The sequence below is a fragment of the Callorhinchus milii genome, unplaced genomic scaffold, assembly GCF_018977255.1.
Source record: "Callorhinchus milii isolate IMCB2004 unplaced genomic scaffold, IMCB_Cmil_1.0 Scaffold1, whole genome shotgun sequence".
Taxonomy (NCBI): domain Eukaryota; kingdom Metazoa; phylum Chordata; class Chondrichthyes; order Chimaeriformes; family Callorhinchidae; genus Callorhinchus; species Callorhinchus milii.
The window spans coordinates 85,331,854-85,351,281 of NW_024704742.1; the positions used below are offsets into that span (position 1 = coordinate 85,331,854).

The 19,428-nt window shown below is 42.6% G+C and overlaps 1 protein-coding gene across 1 annotated transcript in view; it reads left to right on the forward strand.

Annotated features, from left to right (window-relative positions):
• The window catches only part of LOC103187223 (atrial natriuretic peptide receptor 1-like), a 36,850-nt gene extending 19,275 nt beyond the window's left edge, over positions 1-17,575 (forward strand). Inside the window, exons 11-23 of the mRNA XM_007906625.2 lie at positions 2,885-3,028; positions 4,290-4,411; positions 4,501-4,642; positions 6,063-6,111; positions 7,852-7,956; positions 8,364-8,483; positions 9,627-9,720; positions 11,046-11,133; positions 12,140-12,279; positions 13,627-13,779; positions 14,529-14,627; positions 16,236-16,327; positions 17,282-17,575. Of these exons, the coding sequence (XP_007904816.2) occupies positions 2,885-3,028; positions 4,290-4,411; positions 4,501-4,642; positions 6,063-6,111; positions 7,852-7,956; positions 8,364-8,483; positions 9,627-9,720; positions 11,046-11,133; positions 12,140-12,279; positions 13,627-13,779; positions 14,529-14,627; positions 16,236-16,327; positions 17,282-17,575 (1,642 nt within the window). The remainder of the gene's footprint in view (positions 1-2,884; positions 3,029-4,289; positions 4,412-4,500; positions 4,643-6,062; positions 6,112-7,851; positions 7,957-8,363; positions 8,484-9,626; positions 9,721-11,045; positions 11,134-12,139; positions 12,280-13,626; positions 13,780-14,528; positions 14,628-16,235; positions 16,328-17,281) is intronic.
• Positions 17,576-19,428: the final 1,853 nt, after the last annotated feature.

Sequence of the window (19,428 nt, forward strand, 5' to 3'; positions counted from 1 at the left end):
AGTGAATCCTATGAAGCGCTTTGAGATGTCCTTCCAACATGGAAGGCGCTACACCAAATATAAAGATTATTATTAAGTGAATGATCCACCTTCAGTATCACAGCTCTTACAACAACAACAACAAATTACATTTGTATAGCGCTTTAAACATCAGTTACAGACAGCCCACTTCACAAAAATTAGCATCCCTGGGCATTCAGTCTTTTTGTGTGCTGGGTTATATGTGATCTTGTTGCTATAGCAGCAGAGCACCATTGGTAAACACAGCGAGGTACATGAGAAGCTTCAGACGAGATAGACTTCTGGCTGCTAAGAATGAGCAGCCAGACAGACTGTGGATTGCCTGGTTTGTGCCTGGTGTGTTTTCTCAGAGCCAGTTCAGCCCCAGAGAGACCCCACTTACTGCCTACCAGCAAGGATATGTTTTACATGGTACGGTACTCATTTTATTGATCTCAAAAGTGTGCAGGGCCGAATGAAACTTCCAACCCAGAATATTCCAGTCCTGAGTGCTGACCTGAGTGAGCAAGAGTAAACCGTGCCATTATAGCACAGTGCCATGCGATGGAAGGGTCTATCTGATGATCTGTATGTGCTTCAGTGTACTTGTGTTAATAAGTTTTGCCCACAAAATACACAGTCAATTCAGTCATGGATTGAGTGACCAAAGGATCATTTTTTTTGGAAAAGATTATTACCCCCAGAAAGCGACCAGCCAAACGACTAATATTTCACCCATAAAATATATAGTGAATTCACTTTACAGTATATTCTGTGAAGCTCTTTTGAGACATCTCAAAGATGTGATAAGGCGCTATATCAAATGCAGAGATTATTATCGATACTAAGAAAGACAAAATGTCTGTGTATCTGTCTGTATCGATGTCCTCTCTATCTGTGACCAGGGCTCCCTCTGCCTCCTCGTCCTCCTGGATCTCTCTGCCGCGTTCGACACAGTCGACCACCCCATCCTCCACCACCGCCTCTCCTCCCTCATCCACCTTAGTGGAATCGTACTCGCATGGTTTGAGTCCTGCTTAACCAACCGCCTCCATTTCATCTCAGCCAGTAGTTTCCCCTCCCAGCCCCACCCAGTCATCTGCAGGGTACCCCAGGGCTCCATCCTTGGCCCCCTTCTTTTCCTTATCTATATGCTCCCTCTGGGCGTTGTCATCCGCAGACACAGGGTAAACTTCCACATGTGTACGGATAACTCACAAATCTACTTTGCCTCCTCCATTACCAACTCCAGGTCCACCGATGTTCTTTCAGCTTGTCTGGCAGACATCAGGGCCTGGATGAGTGTAAACTTCCTGCAGCTGAATGTGGACAAGATGGAAGCCACATTTCTTGGCTCCAGTCAACATATTCACTCCTGCGGATCTAAACTCCTCAACCTCCCTGGGCTCTCCCTCAGACTCAGCAAACCAGTCCGCAATCTAGGCGTCCGGTTCGACTTCCACCTGTCCTTCTGCCCCTACATCTGGTTCCTGACCAGAACCACTTTCTTCCACCTCCACCACATTGCCCACCTCCAACCGTACCTTACCCCAAATGCAGCTGAAACCCTTGTGCATGCATTTGTTACCTCCCGCCTGGATTATTCAAATGTACTCCTCGCTGGTTTCCCCAGCTCCACTATTCAAAAGAATCAGCTCATTCAGACCTCTGCTGCCTACACACTGACTCGGACCAAACTCTGTACCCACATCTCACCAGCTCTGGACCAGGCTCCACATCACCGAACGGATCGACTTCAAGATCCTCACACTGGTGCTCAAATCCCTTTACTCTCTGGCACCTCCCTTCCTCTCCGACCTCTTCACTCCTCAATCGTCCCTCGTACCCCCCGCCCTAATATCGGAGGTCGTGCTTTCAGCCACGATGCCCCGAGACTCTGGAACATTCTCCCTCAATCCCTCCGCCTTGTCCCCTCTCTTCCCTTTTTCAAGTCCCGCCTGAAAACTTTCCTCTTCGATCGTGTTTATGGCTAACTCCCCCCCCCCCCCCCGCCGCCCCCAACCACCCCCCAGCTCGGAGTCAGGCACCACCACTGTTAAGCACTCTGAGACGAACCCTGCATGGAGGGCACTTTATAAGTGCAAGTTGTTGTTTTTGTTGTGTAACTGTCTATCCGTCAGCCAAGAGTGCAATAATCGGTTGACGTTGAGACATGATTTATACCTCATCAGGAAGGCCTTACACCTGGGCATATTTTTGGGGGGATCTCCTATCATTGATGAGCTATGACCTAAACAAGCTCATCATACACATATGGCAGTTTTGCATTTTGTGCTGCAGTTATGCCTGGTGGCCAAGTCGACTCCCAGAGGTGCTCTGACAACATGCCTCACATCTCAAAGCTTGTACATCATGGCCAAAGGAGAAAAATCTGCAAATATCGTCTACATGGAAGCCTAAAGGTGTACACACAGTGTTTAATGGTTTGTGAATGGCATCACTGAAATCTACATTCCATATTGGGTCCTTTGGTTGCAAGCGTAGCTGCAACGGGTACAGCTAGTTAGTAATAAACATAGATGTTAAACTGTGGTCCGATATGGCTGTTCAGATGAACATTAAAGTTCCCATGGCACTATTTGAAAAGAGAAAGGCATTCCCCCTAATGTCTTGGCCAACAATTCTCCAGATAAATGACCAATCCTCCAGATTCACTTCATGATTGTTTGTGGAACAATACAGCAAATTGGCTGCTGCATTTATCTACAAAAATAGTTACTACACTTGATGCTTGTGAAAGCACTTTGAGTTGTTTCCAAGTGATGAGGTGTGGCAAGATTGCAATTTTTTTTCTTTCTAACATTTAACAGAATGTAACAAGAAACTTTACCTTTAAACCTCTGCTTTTGCTCGGATTTCCCAGAGAACTGGACCACCCAAACCTCTGTAAATTCATCGGAGGCTGTATTGAAGTTCCAAACGTGGCGATAATCACGGAGTACTGCCCGAAAGGCAGTCTGAACGACGTGCTCCTGAATGAAGATATCCCATTAAACTGGGGGTTCAGGTACGCAGAGCTGGCATAAGGTGCAGGCTCCCACTGCATCCTGTTATATGTCATCTGTTAAATGAGGAGCAAACGGCAGGAGGAAGGGTATAATAAAGCCCCAAGTACACACAAATAGTGCACACATATATACTGATACAACACAATACACACACCTATACTGATACACACATTCACACACAAAACACACAGATGTACTGATACACACACGCAATGCTTCTGGTAGTGTCTCAAAGCGTTTAACAATGGTGTGGTTTGACGCTGAGCTGGAAAGAGAAGGGAATTTACTGAAAGCATAGTTGAGATCCTCAGAGATCATTTGAAGACAAGCAAAGGCAGGAAGGGCACAACGGAGGGATTGAGGCGAGGAGTTCCTGAGATTTGGGGCATAGTGACTGAAAGCATGGCTGCCAATAGCGGAGCAGAGGGGTGAAGATATGCTGAAGATCAAAGCCAAATGAGTGAACGGTGCGGGTAGTGAAGTGGGGTGTGAGCAGATCGGAGAGGTAGGGAGGTGCCAGGGCCGGAAGAGATTTGAAAGTGAGGGAGAGGATCTTAAAATAGATCTGTTCTGCATCAGGGAGCGAGTGGAGCCTGACAAGGACTGGGGTGATGGGATGCAGAGTTTGGTAAGATGCAATGCCACAAGTTGGTGTTGAAGGAGTTGAACCGGACCTCCACCATTCATAGTGTCACAATCAGGCATTGGTCTCTCATATAAGAACTTTGCTCCATTGAAACTGAGATTTTGCAGCTTGGGTATATACCATTACCATTGATACTGTACTCCTTATCCGGACTGTGAGCTCACAGTCCAGACTAACATTCCAGTACAGTGCTAGGGGAGCTCTGCATTGTAGAGATGCTGTCTTTTGGACAAGATATTAAACCAAGGTTGTCATCTGAGTGCGGACTTTAAAGATCCTATGACACTATTCAAAAAGAGAAGGGAGTTTCTCCCGGTGTCCTGTCCAACAATCCCCAGATAAAATTAATCATTTATCTAGCAGCTGCTTGTGAGATCTTGCTGTGTGCAAATTGGCTGCTGCATTTGCTGTGAATACACGGTCACTACACATGATAGCAACAACCTACAAAGTGCTTTAAGACGTTTAGATGCTATAGGCACTATATCAAATTCAAGTGCTATTTATGATTATGATTATTATTATTAAATGGTGTAATTCTGCTTTGACACTGTGCAGTTTACGTAATGAACTCTGGGTTAGCGAAACCTAAAGCAATTGTGGTTTCACGCCAGGTTCTCGTTTGCGACTGACATAGCCAGGGGAGTGGCTTATCTTCACCAGTGCAAGATATACCATGGCAGGTTAAAATCCACCAACACAGTCATTGATGACCGCTGGGTTTGCAAACTCACAGGTGAGAAATGCGAGACGTTAAATCAGAATATTTAGACAATCTCCCTGACCCCACGTTTGTCTTCTTTCAATGTCCATCTCTTCCCCCAGATTTCTGCTTGTCGCTCTACAGAAAGGAGGACTTTCCGGAGGCCCCTAACACGTACCGCCAGCGTTTGATTCAAGCTTATCTTCCCCCTGAGGCCCAGATGTCAACCAACTTTGAACTATGCCCAGCAACAGATGTTTACAGGTTGGTAGAACCAGGGAGGCCATTCAGCCCATTGTCCTCTGTGGCGATCCTGGGAACCTGGTTCCTGAGCCGGGGGGTCCGCAATACTCCAGGACACTGCTGATGACAGCACAACCAGCCTGGTTCATCAGCAGGACTTGGAAGAGAAGACCAGTTAACCTTGCAACATTTCTTCTGACCTCTATTCTCCCCCCACCCCTTTTTTTTTTTGCTGGCTTCCCATCACACAGTGGATACAGTTCAAGATTCTGGACATCACTTTCAAAGCCCTCCACGGCCTTGCTCCTCCCTACTTCTGTGCCCTCCTATACCCCTACCAACCTATCCGTGGGCTCCATCTTGCATCACATCCCTTGCTTCGCCTCAAGACCCTCCTCTTCAACTGTGCCTTCGGTCACCCTCTTCCCCCTACCCTCCTGATTCCAACTCGGGTGAGGATCCCTGACTGTCGAGCACCCAGGGATGTCGTTCTGACATGAAAGGCGCTATACAAATGTAATTCGTTGTTGTTTTTGATTGTTTGCCTTCTGTTTGGAAATAGAAAAATGAAGCAAATATAGTTCAGTGCAGTGGCTTAGCGTCTTTGTATGTGCTTCTCATTGTTCTGTGAAGCACTCTGAGACATCCTCTCGACATGTAAGCTGCCATATTAACTGCAAGGATTACTATTATTATTATCATCATCTAATATCATCCTTCTTATCATTTCCAGGAAGTTAGTTGGTGCAGAAGAAATATTATGAAGTGTAGGATCAACATTGTAAAAGTTTTGAAAATTCCACTTTCTGTTGAATGAAATAACTTACTAATAACTTATTTGGTAATAACTTAGTCATCATTGGTCATCTCCCCTTAGCCATGCACTGAACTCACCACAGTAACCTTGAAGATCATCAGCTAATTACACTGGAGCTCTAAAACTGCTCCATCAATAATCTGACCAGGACATGTATCTTATGACAGTATCTCATCAAAATGCTCGATCATGATACTGTCCACAAATCATTTTGTGGATGAAAAGTTAAACCAAGGTCAATGTCTGTCTGCCTGTTAAGGTGGACGTCAGAGATCCCACAGCACTATTTGAAAAAAGAAAGGAGTTTCTCCCGGTATCTAGGCCAAATAAATGAATAAAAAATAAATAAACAAACAAACAAATAAAAAAAATTGGTCATTCACATCATGGCTGATTGAGGGACACTGCTGTGTGCAAATTTGCTGCTGCATTTGCCCAAAATTATAGTCACTGCATTTTACAGAAAGCTCTGTGAGTGCTTTGAGACATTCTGATGTATGTATGTATTAAATGCAAGGATTATTATTTTTGTAATTATTGTTTCATGTCCTCCCAACATGAGAGGTGCTATACAAATGTAATTTGTTGCTGTTATTCTTATTTTATTATTATTTGTTTTAACAGCTATGCCATTATTCTACTAGAAATTGCAACCAGAAGTGACCCTGTGCCGGTAAGTTCCAATACAAGTTCTTATGTTCTTATAGATAGATTTCTGTTAGGAAATGATATCTCGGGATACAGTATATAGCTTGAGACATAACATATTATGCGACTGCCAGGATGGTGGAAGGCGAACTGGATGGACTTCGACCTTCTTTTGTCTAGCAAATTCTTGTGTTCTTATCCGACATGTCTATTAGAATATGGTAACAAATGAGACCAAGCCCATTGAAGGAGACATAGTCACATGTCTCAGTTACAGGCTGATAACTTTTAGCAGGCTGAAAAGCGTGGTATGTGATCATGTCACGTATCAAATTTTTCACTAGCTCATTACAGTGCTAACTCTTTGTATTGTTCACTGAAAATGTCTTTGGTCTGAGCTATCAGGGTCACAGGAACATGCAGGAAATTATCTAGCAATGCCTAGTCAAGGATATAACACAAGACAGGTATTTGGAAATTTTGCTTGATTTACCTTCGATGCTTTAACAAATCTTTTACCAGGAGATTAAATGGATAATTAATAACTGGAACAGGTTGCCAAGAAGAGTGGTTGAGGTCAAAACGCTGGACTCATTTAAAAATTAGCTTGATGGTGTGATGGGAAGATGGTAGGGTGGGTGTTCTGGAAGAATGAGATCTGATGGACAGAGCAGCCTTCTTCATCAGAACCAATCTTGTGATATTGTGATACCGGTTGGAACGGAGTATAGATGGTTTGTGTAAAAGGACAGGTTGGAGGATCAGAATAGCCTTGCTTTCCTATGAACATATGATATTGTGCAGCAAGTAGATTAGAAGACAGTGAACTTGAGACCATCAGCCATATGGAGTCCTGTAGCTCAGTGGTTAGAGCACTCGCTTTGCAAGTGAGAGACCTGAGTTCAATTCCAGGCAGAGGGCGAAACCTTGGGCAAGTTTCCTTACTCCACACGCCTAATAATAATCCCTCCAAAACTAAAAACAATAATTAAATTGGTCATTTTCAATCTACGACTGTTTGTGGGACATTGCTGTGCGCAATTGGCTGCCGCGTTCGCCCACAAATATACAGTCAATTCACTTTACAGTGTGTTCTGTGAAGCACTTTGGGACGTCCTCCCGACGTGAAAAGCGCTATATCAAATGCAAGGATTATTATTATTATTATTATATGATAAGCCTACAAATACACAGTTACTACACTTAGCAATATATCCCATGAAGCACTTTGAGTCGTCTTCCTGACAAGAAAGACATGATATGAAATGCTAGGATTTTAAGTTTTTAACAAATACTTGAATGAATACAAAGAAAATGAAGAACAACTGCAACAACATGAACTTGCATTTATATAGCTCCCTTCATGCAGGGCAGCTTCTCAGAGTGCTTAACAACGGCAGAGTAAATCCTGTAACACCATAAGGCAAAATATTGCAGATGCTAGAAATCTGAAATAAAAACAGAAGCGGCTGGCCTCAGCAGGTCAATGAGTTAACAATAAACTTTCGTCAGACTGTAATACCAGGATATGTTTTAGTGGAGTGGGGAGAGGGAGGTTGTGGGTTGATGGCAAGGCATATCTGTTACATTCCATTAGAACAGGCAGATATTATTCAGTTATTACAATTATCATGGAATATATTCTATGAAGCGCTTTAAGACGTGTCAACGCCGTGATGAGACTCTATATCAAATGCAAGGATTATTATTATAAAAATCCAGCAGAACGATCTTTAATGTAAAATCTACTCAAATCGTACTGCAGAGAGATGACGGAAACTCTACAGAATACGGATGGTGCCCTCCTCTACCAGAATTAATAACCGGAAAATCGGAAAACGCCTGCCCATGTCCATCCGAATACATCATGGTAAGACAACACAAGATCACTCAGTAGCTATTATATTTGCCTAGCTACAGCAACATTGTATATTACAAAGTTTTATTTATTTCCTAATCCGTATACAGTACCTCCTTTTTTGATTGTGTGATTAACTTAAAATCCCCTCTGCCTGCCTTGTTATTCAGGGGGATGTGAAGGGATCGCCCACCCTATTCCAAAGTAGAGTCTTTCTCCCTTTTACCACAACTGTTTGTGGGACAATTGGCTGCCACGTTTCGCCCACAAAATATGCAGTCAACTCACGTTACAGTATACGTTATTGAGATGCCTGAATGACGAGATAAAGTGCTATAGGACGCAACCCTGCATGAGGGGTGCTGTATATCAAATGCAAGGATTATTATAAACTGTTGTTTCTCCTGTTGCTGCCTCAGCTAATCAGGAAGTGTCGAGCACAGAATCCAGCCCAGCGGCCCTTGTTTGAGCAGATAAAGAAATACCTGTACAAGATTAACCCCAATAAAGTCAGCCCTGTGGACACGATGATGACACTGGTAAGTGTGGAAACACCAGGGAGCAAACACTCTGCAACATTACTGACGGCAGATTGAGAACTCAGTGATCATTATTTTAAACAATGCTGGTGACAATATTGCAGCATGTGATGTGACAGTTATCACCGGTGATATTATTACGTCATCAACAATTCCTCCTGAGTCAAGAACTGGAAAACCCAGTTCCAAAATAAACCTGAAATTCTTCACTTTCTTACATTTTAAGACAATGCTCAATGCTGGTGAGGTGTCAGGTGCTGGTGGTCTTTAACTAGTGGTGAGTAGTCAGAATGCTGGTGGTAACTATAACTTGTGGTGAGCTGTTAGGATGCTGGTGGTAATCTCTTAATCAGCACCAAGAGACCATCTTTCACTTATCTCACTACAGGAATGATAACCAACCTAGGAGAGGATCCTGGACAAATAGAGGCAACACTAACACAACTAACAGAACCCCTGCTCTCATAAACCCTACAATCACCTCCCCCAACATGCCCCCAAACCAGGAGCACCAGGGATGTACAAAATAGACTTGGGCACAATGTTCCTTGGATTTAAACTCTTTCACCCTGTCATGGCCGTCCCCCTGTTTTACATAACCTGTCTGTTGTTATTTGTTGAAATCACTTGAAAACTATTTCCGGAGAGTTTGGGATTCTGATCGAACCATAATAAAAATACCGTTGAGTTTTCTTAACCGTGTCTTATTCGGGCTCTCTGTTAATTTTCGATATAAGAGGGAATTCATAAAGAGGTTCAGCCTAGGTCACAGAGGTGTTCGAAAATAATTCTCTGATTGACTAAAGCTTCCCAATTTGCTTTAATTTAAATAGCAATTGGTAGCATCTGTCGTCATAGAAAAACTCATTAGTCAAGTTACACCTAGTTATAGGGACTTGCACACATTAGTCAGAATTGATTACAGAAGCCGTCCAGTACACTCTACGAGGGGGGAACGAGCCATATCATGGAGATGCAAATTAAGAGTGTAGAACCGTCTCACCCCCTCCCTCCCTAAGGGAAAAAGTGGCCAGAAACATCAATTGAGCCTTCGCTCTGCTGTTAAAGTAAATAGTGATTATCCCAACATTATAAAGATATGTAAATGTCTGTCCTGAGCCGGTTTATTTCCCTATGTTTAAGATGGAGAAGTATAGCAAGCACCTGGAAGTGCTGGTGGCTGAGAGAACACAGGATCTGGTGCACGAGAAACAGAAAACCGATCGTCTGCTTTACAGTAAGTCTTCAACACTGAACATGTAGGAAATACACACTCACAAACACACACAGGCACACAGACTTGCTGGAATGTACACCCCCTCCACACACATACACCAGGATGTGAGCTTGTGGTCTAGGCTGACACTCCAGGGCAGTACAGGGGGAGTACTGCATTTTCAGAGGTGCTAACCTTAAGCTGGCATCCTGTAAAGTGTGGTCAGCAATTATAATGATGTCACTAGCCACCTTACAGGAGCCAAAGCTTTGGGACTAAGTACAGTGTGTGTTGGGGTAACTGCTGGAGTCTAACCAGCTAAAACCACATAGCTTGCCATGTCTGGCAAGCTTTCCTGCTGTTTGTCCAGCTGGGACCACCCTACCCATTAGGGCTTTGGCTTGCTCTGAGTTTGAGGGATGAGATTTAAGCAGAACATTGAACCTGGATCATGGTTCCCCTTCAAGTCACTCACCATCCTGAATTGGGTGTACATCGCCCATTACCTTCATCATTGCTGGGTCAAATCCTACTAAACAACATGGTGGGAACTCCATCCCCACAAGGGCACCCTACATCAATACTTTGAGCTCACAATCTAGGCTGACACCAGTACAGTATTGGGGGAGCACTGCATTATTGCAGGTGCCGTCCTTTAGAAGAGACGTTAAACTGAGGCCCCATCTGCCCCATCTAACATTCAGTTGAACGTTAAAGATCCCACAGCACAATTCGAGAAGGGAGTTTCTTTCTCCAAACATTCTGGCCAACAAACCCCAAAATAAAATTGATAATTTTGTTTCATGGCTGTTTGCCATTGCTGTGTGCAACTGGACTGTTTCATTCGCGTACAAATACAGTCACACCATTTCCCAGTAGATCCCGTGAAGCGCTTTGGAATCCTTCCAACCTGAAAGGTACCATACCAAATGCAAGGATTGTTATCATTATTATTGTAACTGCAGAGGTTTAAAGAGAAGGTCTCACCAGCACTTTCTCAGGGCAACTAAATGCCAGCGTTGACCTTGTCTGGAGATGGAGAATTTTTCTCTAAGAATATTTTCTTAGTTGAATTTAACATTGGCAGAAAGGAGACTCACTACACTCTGATTGTCTCTGGTCAGAGTTGAAAGGAGGAAACAAAGCCCATTAGGAAATAGTTTTAGAAGAGATTGAGAGGTTATGATTTTCTGTGTACCTTTTTGCTTTGGCTCATGGATGAGAATCACTATTATCTCTGCTGATCCAGTTGGGAGAATGAGAGAAGAAGGCAATGGTGCCAGATTGCACAGCACTCTGGGCTATATTTGCCAGTATGTGTGCCTAACGTACTGCTCCTCTTTCAGGTATGTTGCCAAAACAAGTGGCTGACGATCTGAGACAAGGGATTGTGGCTCAAGCTCAGAGTTACTCAAGCGCCACAATTTTCTTCAGGTATAGTCACCTCTTCACAACAGCAGCAGGGAGACCCTAAAGTGTCCAATCAATTGTGATTACAAATGGAAGGGAGATGGTAAACAGTTCAGTCCTGCTGGGTTATAGCCTACTCCCTTAGATGTTTGACCTCTTCCATCCCCTTTACCCTCCACCCCTCTCTGATTCCAACCTGCAGCTCAGATGCAAACCTCTCAATGTCTAGTGCCTTGGGATGTCCTCCCAATGTGGAAGGCACTATATAAATGCAACTTGTTGTTGCTGTTGCTCAATCTACGACTGTTTGTGGGACATTGCTGTGCGCAATTGGCTGCCGCGTTCGCCCACAAATATACAGTCAATTCACTTTACAGTGTGATCTGTGAAGCGCTTTGGGACGTCCTCCCGACGTGAAAAGCGCTATATCAAATGCAAGGATTATTATTATTATTATTATTATTGTAGGAGCTGCAATTGTAGAGTATGCACTGAAAAAGCTGGAATAGCTGTGTGTCACCAGGTGTTTATAGAGCTGATCCCTAATCAAGCCGGCGTTGCACTAAGCACTAATCATCAGTGTGTCTGCTTTTCTTGTTGTAGTGTAGAGTATTAAAAGGGCACTGACTTTCTGCAAGAAAAATGGCTGGTTAGCAAACACAAGGTTAATTCCCAATTAATATCCTTGCTCTTTCTAGGATATTACTGGTGCAAATTACTGGTAATTACATGCTTCTGTAACAGCATTCACTTTGGGGGCAGGAACTTGTGATACGTGTGGCGGAGTGCCAGATACCAAAGGAAGACTAACTGAAAGCTCACTCCATGATAGTGGGGCAGACTGGTTGGGGCATATGAAGCAGGCTGGTGTTTGGAAGACCCAGAATTTCACCCACAAAATACACAATCAATCCACCTTACAGTATATATTCTGTGAAGGACTTTGAGACATCTTAATGATGTGATAAGGCACTATATCAAATGCAAGGATTATTATGTTATTATTATCACTTTGTCTTGTTGTTACCAGTGATATTGAAGGCTTCACTCAGTTGTCGAGCACCAGCACTCCGTACCAGGTTGTGGAATTCTTAAACAAACTGTACACCACCTTTGATGAAATAATAGACAATTACGATGTCTACAAAGTGGAAACTATAGGAGACGCATGTAAGTACTTCACACAAGTAACTTTTTAATAAAAGTTATACGCGGTTCAATGTTCAATATGCAGGATTTGATAATGGGATTCCGTAATAAGAAATCTCCCCACAAATGGGGATTTGATCCACACCTCACCAAATCATGCTGACCCTCTTACTTCTGGAGTGGTTTTCTTGGGTCAACAGGAACCTGGTGAAGAAATCTGGCAATTTGACCTGAATGTTTTATGTCCTGAATATTTCTAGTGAAAAATAACTGAGCCTCTACCCTTGTAGCTCAACACTGTTTAAATGACCACCATCTCAATTGGGCAGAAGTCAAAGTGAGCGATCTTGTATCCCCCTAACATTAAACGCTAAACGTGAAAATTATTATTTTCATTGATTTTGTGCCCTTCACATGGAGTAGTCACAGAGTCCTTAGCTCAAACACCGCAAATGATTCACCTGTTGAGGCCCCCCCCATCCATTGAAATGGATCGGAAAACAGTGATTCGCTGACCACTCTCACTAATAGGCTGTCCGCGTTAAAGTGAAAGGTTCAATAAATAATAATAATAATAATAATCCTTGCATTTGACATTGCCCTGGTGTCTCAAAGTGCTTCATAGGATATATTGTAACGTGAATTGACTGTGTATTTTGTGGGTGAAATGCAGCAGCCAATTTGTGCACAACAGTGTCCCACAAACAGTCATGGAGTGAATGACCAATTTTATTTGGGGGATTTGTTGGCCAGGATACTGGGAGAAATTCCCTTCTCTTTTCGAAAAGTGCCATGGGATCTTTAACATCCTCCTGAACAGGCAGATGGGATCTCAGTTTCACGTCTCATCTGAAGGAAGGCATCTCCAACAATGCGACACCCGCCAGTGCAGCATTGTAGTGTCAGCTTGGACTATGTGAATCCAAGTCCAAACATGCGGCTTGAACCCCAATATTCTACCCTGAGACAAGAGTGCTATCACTGCGCCAGGCTGACAATAATCTCACTGGCAAATCTGTCTCTTCACTGCCCTGGAGCAGGGAGGTCCCACTGTGATAGGAAGGGGGGGGAAATGGTCAGGGTGAGGGGAGGGAAGGGAGGGAGCGAGGAGGGGGGAAATGGTCAGGGTGAGGGGAGGGAAGGGAAGGAGCGAGGAGGGGGTTTATAGTTCTAAAAAAAAATGAGAATTACAATTAAAAATAACTTTCATCAAGTCAAAGCCTAAAGGGTGGTGTTTTGCTCTCATTCAAAAAAATACACACTGCAGTCTTTTACCAAGATGTTTATTATTTAAAAAAAGTCATTTAAGAACGGGCAGCATTTGTTCATCGAGAAATGTTTTTTTGTGTGTTCTTCCACTGGCTGCAGATATGGTGGTCTCAGGAGTTCCTAATGAAAATGGCATCTCTCACGCAAGTGAAATAGCCAGGCTGGCTCTAGATCTGGTGGCCATTTGCGATACTTTCAAAATCCCACACAAACCGCAGACAAAACTAAAGATCCGGGCTGGAATCCACTCAGGTATCGTGGCTCGGGCATCACAAGCTCACGAAGGCCGCCACATTTAATAACGCAATGATCATGTTCAGGTGGTTAGACTCCAGCAGCACCTCAACACGCACTCTGGAGTTCCCAACTTGCACCTTTTATTACGTTCCGGAATTAAGTAATGTGTAGCGAATTAAAACCAATTTGAATCTTTCGGAATCACTTGGAACGTCTAAAAGGGAGATAGATGGAAACTTGAGAAGTTAAGGGCTATGGAGAAAAGGCAGGTAAATAGGGCTAAAAATAATGCCGTGATTTAATAAGTTGACAGAAAACGATCAATGGTCTGAATGACCTCCTGCTGTTCCTGTAGACTGGGGCCGAACTTGTGACATTCACAAATTGGTTCATTACAGTTTCCAAAAGCTGCTTTTGTCAATTTGAAAACATTGCAAAATAAACTCTATTTTAGTGCATCTTGATACAGTGTTTGCTTAGTGCATCTTGGTGCATAAGTGTGTGCATATATAATATATGTATGTGTGAACTGTATATATGCTATGTGTGGTGCATATGTAAATGTGTGTATGTGTATAAGTATGTATATGTATGTGTGTCTTGTATGTACTGTAAGTGTATATGTACTTAAATGTATGTACCGCATGTGTATGTGTGGTGGAAATGTATGGGTGTGTGTGTATGTGTTTATATGTATCTGTGAGTGTATATGAACAGGCTGCCTTTAAGAGCAGGCAAACTGAATGCTTTCTTTCTACCTTTAGGGCCAGTGGTGGCAGGAGTGGTTGGGATAAAAATGCCCCGTTACTGCTTATTTGGTGACACAGTAAACACGGCCTCAAGGATGGAATCAACGAGTGAAGGTAGATGGCAATTGTAAAGGTTTAGCTTCTTCCTGCCCTTCATTCATCGCAATAAGTTTGTGGTTGATCAGTACAGTGGAGTTGAGTCCTGTTATAATGCAATAGTTTGGGTGTATAAGATCCCAACCTGCCTTATAACAAGGCCGTGATAACAAATCAGTGTTTCTGCATTCATTACCTGTGTGCGCTTAGCAAGATATGTGAATGGTAAGCTGATTGTTGATATACTCAGTCTGCTCCAGAGTATCAGCATCTAGGTGTGCACTTCCTATTCCATGTGAGGCAACATTCCAGAGACCGGAAGTATCTGGTGATCTTAGCCTTAAGACCATTAAACCATGAAGAATTTAAGAATGTCCCAAAATGTTACATAATATTACATTTTAAGGCAATGGTATTCCATATAATGACATAGAATGATACTTAAGGCTAAACCATGAGCACTATCTAGACTCAGATCTCCACTTGTGTGGCAGAGGTAGTTAAGGAAGGTACAGAGGAAACTGTTGTCTCTTCCCAACAGGGATAAAAGGTTAATGGGAGAGTGAGATCCCCTGGTCACCCTCACTTATCTTGTGACCTGACTCTCTCAGGATGCAGCTGGTTCCCTTTCCCAAGTATCAGCTTAATCAGACACAAATAGTTTATTCAGACACATCACACCAAAGTGAAACAGTGGACGTCACTCTGTACACAATAAGGATTAAATCACATTAACAGCTGAGGTCAAAATGTCACTTAATATTAATATGATCAAAAGAGAGGTTCAAATAAAGAAGGCCCTTTAGCCTGTTTGATCCCAGGGTTTACAGCATGAAGCTATTTCTTAAGGGACTCCAGTGTCCTGGCCTCAATCACCCTTCCTGGTAACCCATCCAGTCATTAATTATCTTCTGTGTAAAGAAATACTTCCTGGTATCTGTCCTAAACATGCCCTTGACAAACCAGAACCCGTGCCCTCTTGTTCAGCTGTCTTGGCCTATCTGAAACTATTGTTGTGGGGTTCATTTCTTTATCCTATTTAGCATTTTATATATCTTTTAGTAAGGACCTCTGAGACGACTGATCTCAAAATAAAAGTCCCAGTTTATTAACTCATTTATTTAGTGACTCCCTCTAGGGACTGCACAGCTCCAACCCCCCACCCATATCACAATAACCATACATACAGTATACACCAGGGAAGTCCAACTTTTTGGCTGCTGAGAGCCGGATGCTGGATTTGAGAAATGTCAGTGGGTCTCATAAGCAATTTTGCAGAATATGCTACAATACTTTTTTTAAAATCCTCCTGCTGTGCCTGTCTTCCCGTTGCTCTCTGTGCTGCCTTTCACAAAGTTGGAAATGGTTTGCGGGCCGGATGAAATTATCCCCAGGCCGCTAGTTGGACCACCGTAGTCGAGGTGTGACCTGATCAGGCCAGTGGACATCCTGAACCTGGGATCTGAAGTACGAGGGAAAGAAGATGAATGGGGGGAATAAAAGTGCAAACATTTAAATCGAAAGAAATAATTTTCAGACTTAAGATTTTGACTGCTACAAAACATGTAGAGTATCAGCGAATGTGCTCCCCAGAGTTAAAGTAATCAACTAATTTCCTGTCTATAGCATTGAAGATACAATGTAGCTCCACTACACACAGTCTACTGGAGCAAATCGGAGGATATATACTAACATGTCGTGGCACGTTGCAAATAAAGGTAGGTTAACCTCACATCTAGAACATACATATTTTATCTGAACAGCTAAAATATTGCAGGTGAGATGGTGTGAACATGTTTGTGTAATTTGTGTAAAGTCAACCCCTTCCTTCCATTAACATTTGGTGAATTTGTGCTTGTCAATAATAATAATAATAATAATAATAATAATACTGGGATCAAACATTTGATATAGTGCCTATAACAGGTCGGAGAGTCTTTGGGATGTCTCAAAGCATTTCATCGAATATACTACAAAGTGAATTAACTGTATATTTTGTAGGCAGCAGCCAATTGCGCACACCTGTGTCCCACAAACAGTCATAGATTGAGTGACCAAATTATTATTTTATTTATTGATAGAAATCTATTTTGGCAGAAATGGTAGAAATCCATTTTGTACAGTCAAGATCAGCTAGCCAAGATTAATGTAAAACCCTCTGGATCAGGCTTTGTTTGTGTTAGACAAACAATAATGGGTTTGAAATTCCACTTGGCGAGATGATTATCTTAAAATTTAACACCATGTGAAATTCTGGAAAAGGTGTCCACTGAGTTTTAAAATGGAAGCTGATTTTGTAAAAGTATTGTCTTTTCGAGAATCGATAGGACCTTTTATACCCACCTGAACAGTGGCCAAGAACTCAGTTTAAAGTCTCTCAAAATGCAACCTCCACTCGCACTGCATTGGAGTATCAGGTCAAAGTTCCAACGTGGGGCTTGAACTCACAGCTTTCAGACACAGAGGCACGCGTGCTACCAACTGAACCAGGTTGACGTAACTTATGGCATATGTATTAGTTGTTTTAAGGCCATGGTGGGGAAATCTTCTTGGACAATCAAGGAAAGGAATGCTACAGGCAGGTCTGTTCTTTCCTCTCCCCCATTGCCATTCCTCTCCCCATTTTATCCGCGATAAAACCTTCTGTAACTATTCTTCTCTTTCTGTTCTAGGGGAAGGGTGACATGGTGACTTACTGGCTTGAAGGGAAACAAACTTTATCATCAAACACACTAGTGAACACACCAATGAACACGGCAGTGACCACACCAGTGAACGCACCGGTGAACACGGCAGTGACCACACCAGTGAACGCACCGGTGAACACGCCAGTGAATATGACAGTGAAACCATCACTGAGCACAGCCTGTCAGGAAAACACCTCATCCATCCTAGAGTGCGAGAAACAGAGATACAATGTTATTCCTGGAGTGTTGAGCAATGAACTTCAGACAAACTCGGCATAACCCACAAACCTATATTTTCAGTTCTGCCAAATGAGAGTTGTTCAATGTTTCTGATCTTACAGGGAATACATACAGCCGTCCTGAGTGACGTTCCCAAACTTTCTTTTTTCTTATCATTACTAAAAATTATAATAATTATTATTAACAATCATCACCATTAATATATTTGGTATAATGCCTTTCATGTCAGGAGGACATCTCAAGGTACTTTGCATTTTGCATTCGCTATTGCACCTATATCATCTCAAAGCGATTTACAGTTTTCTGTAAAATGCGTATTAACTGTATTTACGCAACAGCCACTTTGCACAGAAATGTCCCATAACCAGTCATGAGCTGAATGACTCATTTAATCTGCAGGATTGTTGGCCAGGTTTATGAGGGCCACCTTCAACCTAAAGTCACTCCTGGATTCCAAAAGTTGATAAGGTAATACATTTCCCAACATGCAAAATAAAACACACACAAGGCTGACCAAGGGGATTATGGAATTTTAATAATAAATAAGATATTGAAATTGTACAGACTTACTTTCAATCTAAATTTAACAAAAATAAAATGTTGGACTCTCAAACAGAATTTCCATGCACAATAACACTTCTTGCTATTTAGAGCTAAATACCAATTTCTGATTGGCTTTCAGTGGAATCAAAGATATTTATCTGCAAATTAGAAGCACAAGGCAATCTCAATCTATCTTGCAGGAAACAGCTGCAACCAGATGTTATTTGAAAGGAGCTGCTGTATTTTTCTTAGGAGATGTTTAGACTGGTAACATCTGTATTATTTGAATTGTGGCGATGTAAATAAAAATCTTCAAAACATTATTTTCTTTTTCGGTCAGCCGGTTGTCTGACACGTACTGAAACCCATCACCATGCTTCAGAGTATCCAAACCAAATTGTGAATTCCATGCATCTCACCTACACATGGAAATCCCAAAGAGAGATTGTTGGGATGGAATATGCACTCTCTCCCTCGAGGAACCCATCCTGCTTACCTAATTCCGGAAAGTGTTAGGCGCAGGTTGGCAAGGGCCAAGGCTTGGGGACTCCAGAGTGTGTGTTGGGTACTGCTGGAGTCTAACCAGCTAAAACTGCATAGCTTGCCATTCATATTGCTGTCTGGGAGCTTTCTCAGCCACAAAAATATAGATGATTTTGGTGCTGTTAAAGTGCAAGTTCTTTTTTAACTAAAAACTAACATGAAAATCAACCTGGTGGTGATTTAGGGTGAAGTTAAGGAGAATTCTATATACCAACTGGACAATAATTGTTGTTTATACAAAACAAACCCCAGAATAACATCCTCAATTCTTCTGATCTTAAAGGAGGTTCACCTTTTCTTTAACTACCTCTCCCCCTGTAGCCTTGCTTGGCCCACTTGGTATGATTCTTCCCTTTGGGTCAGAGGTTGTTCAAGCTCCACATTGGATAATAGTCCAAGCTGATGGTCAGTACTTAAAGAGAGTGCCGTATTATTGGAGGTGCCTTCCTTTGGATGAGATGTCAAACTGAGGTGTAACTGTAAACTGACCCTATTCTTCAGGTGGATGTTAAAGATCCCATGATACTAAATGTGGAGTCCTGTAGCTCAGTGGTCAGAGCATTTGCTTTGCAAGTGAGAGACCTGGGTTCGATTCCTGGCAGGGCAAAACCTTGGGCAAGTTTCCTTAATAATAATCCCTCAAAAACAAAACAATCATAAATTGATCACTTGAATCCATGACTGCTTGTGGGACACTGCTGTGCGCAATTGGCTGCCATGTTTCGCCCACATAACATGCAGTCAATTCACCTTACAGCATATTCTGTGAAGCGCTTTGAGACATCTAGAAGACGTGAAAAGCGCTA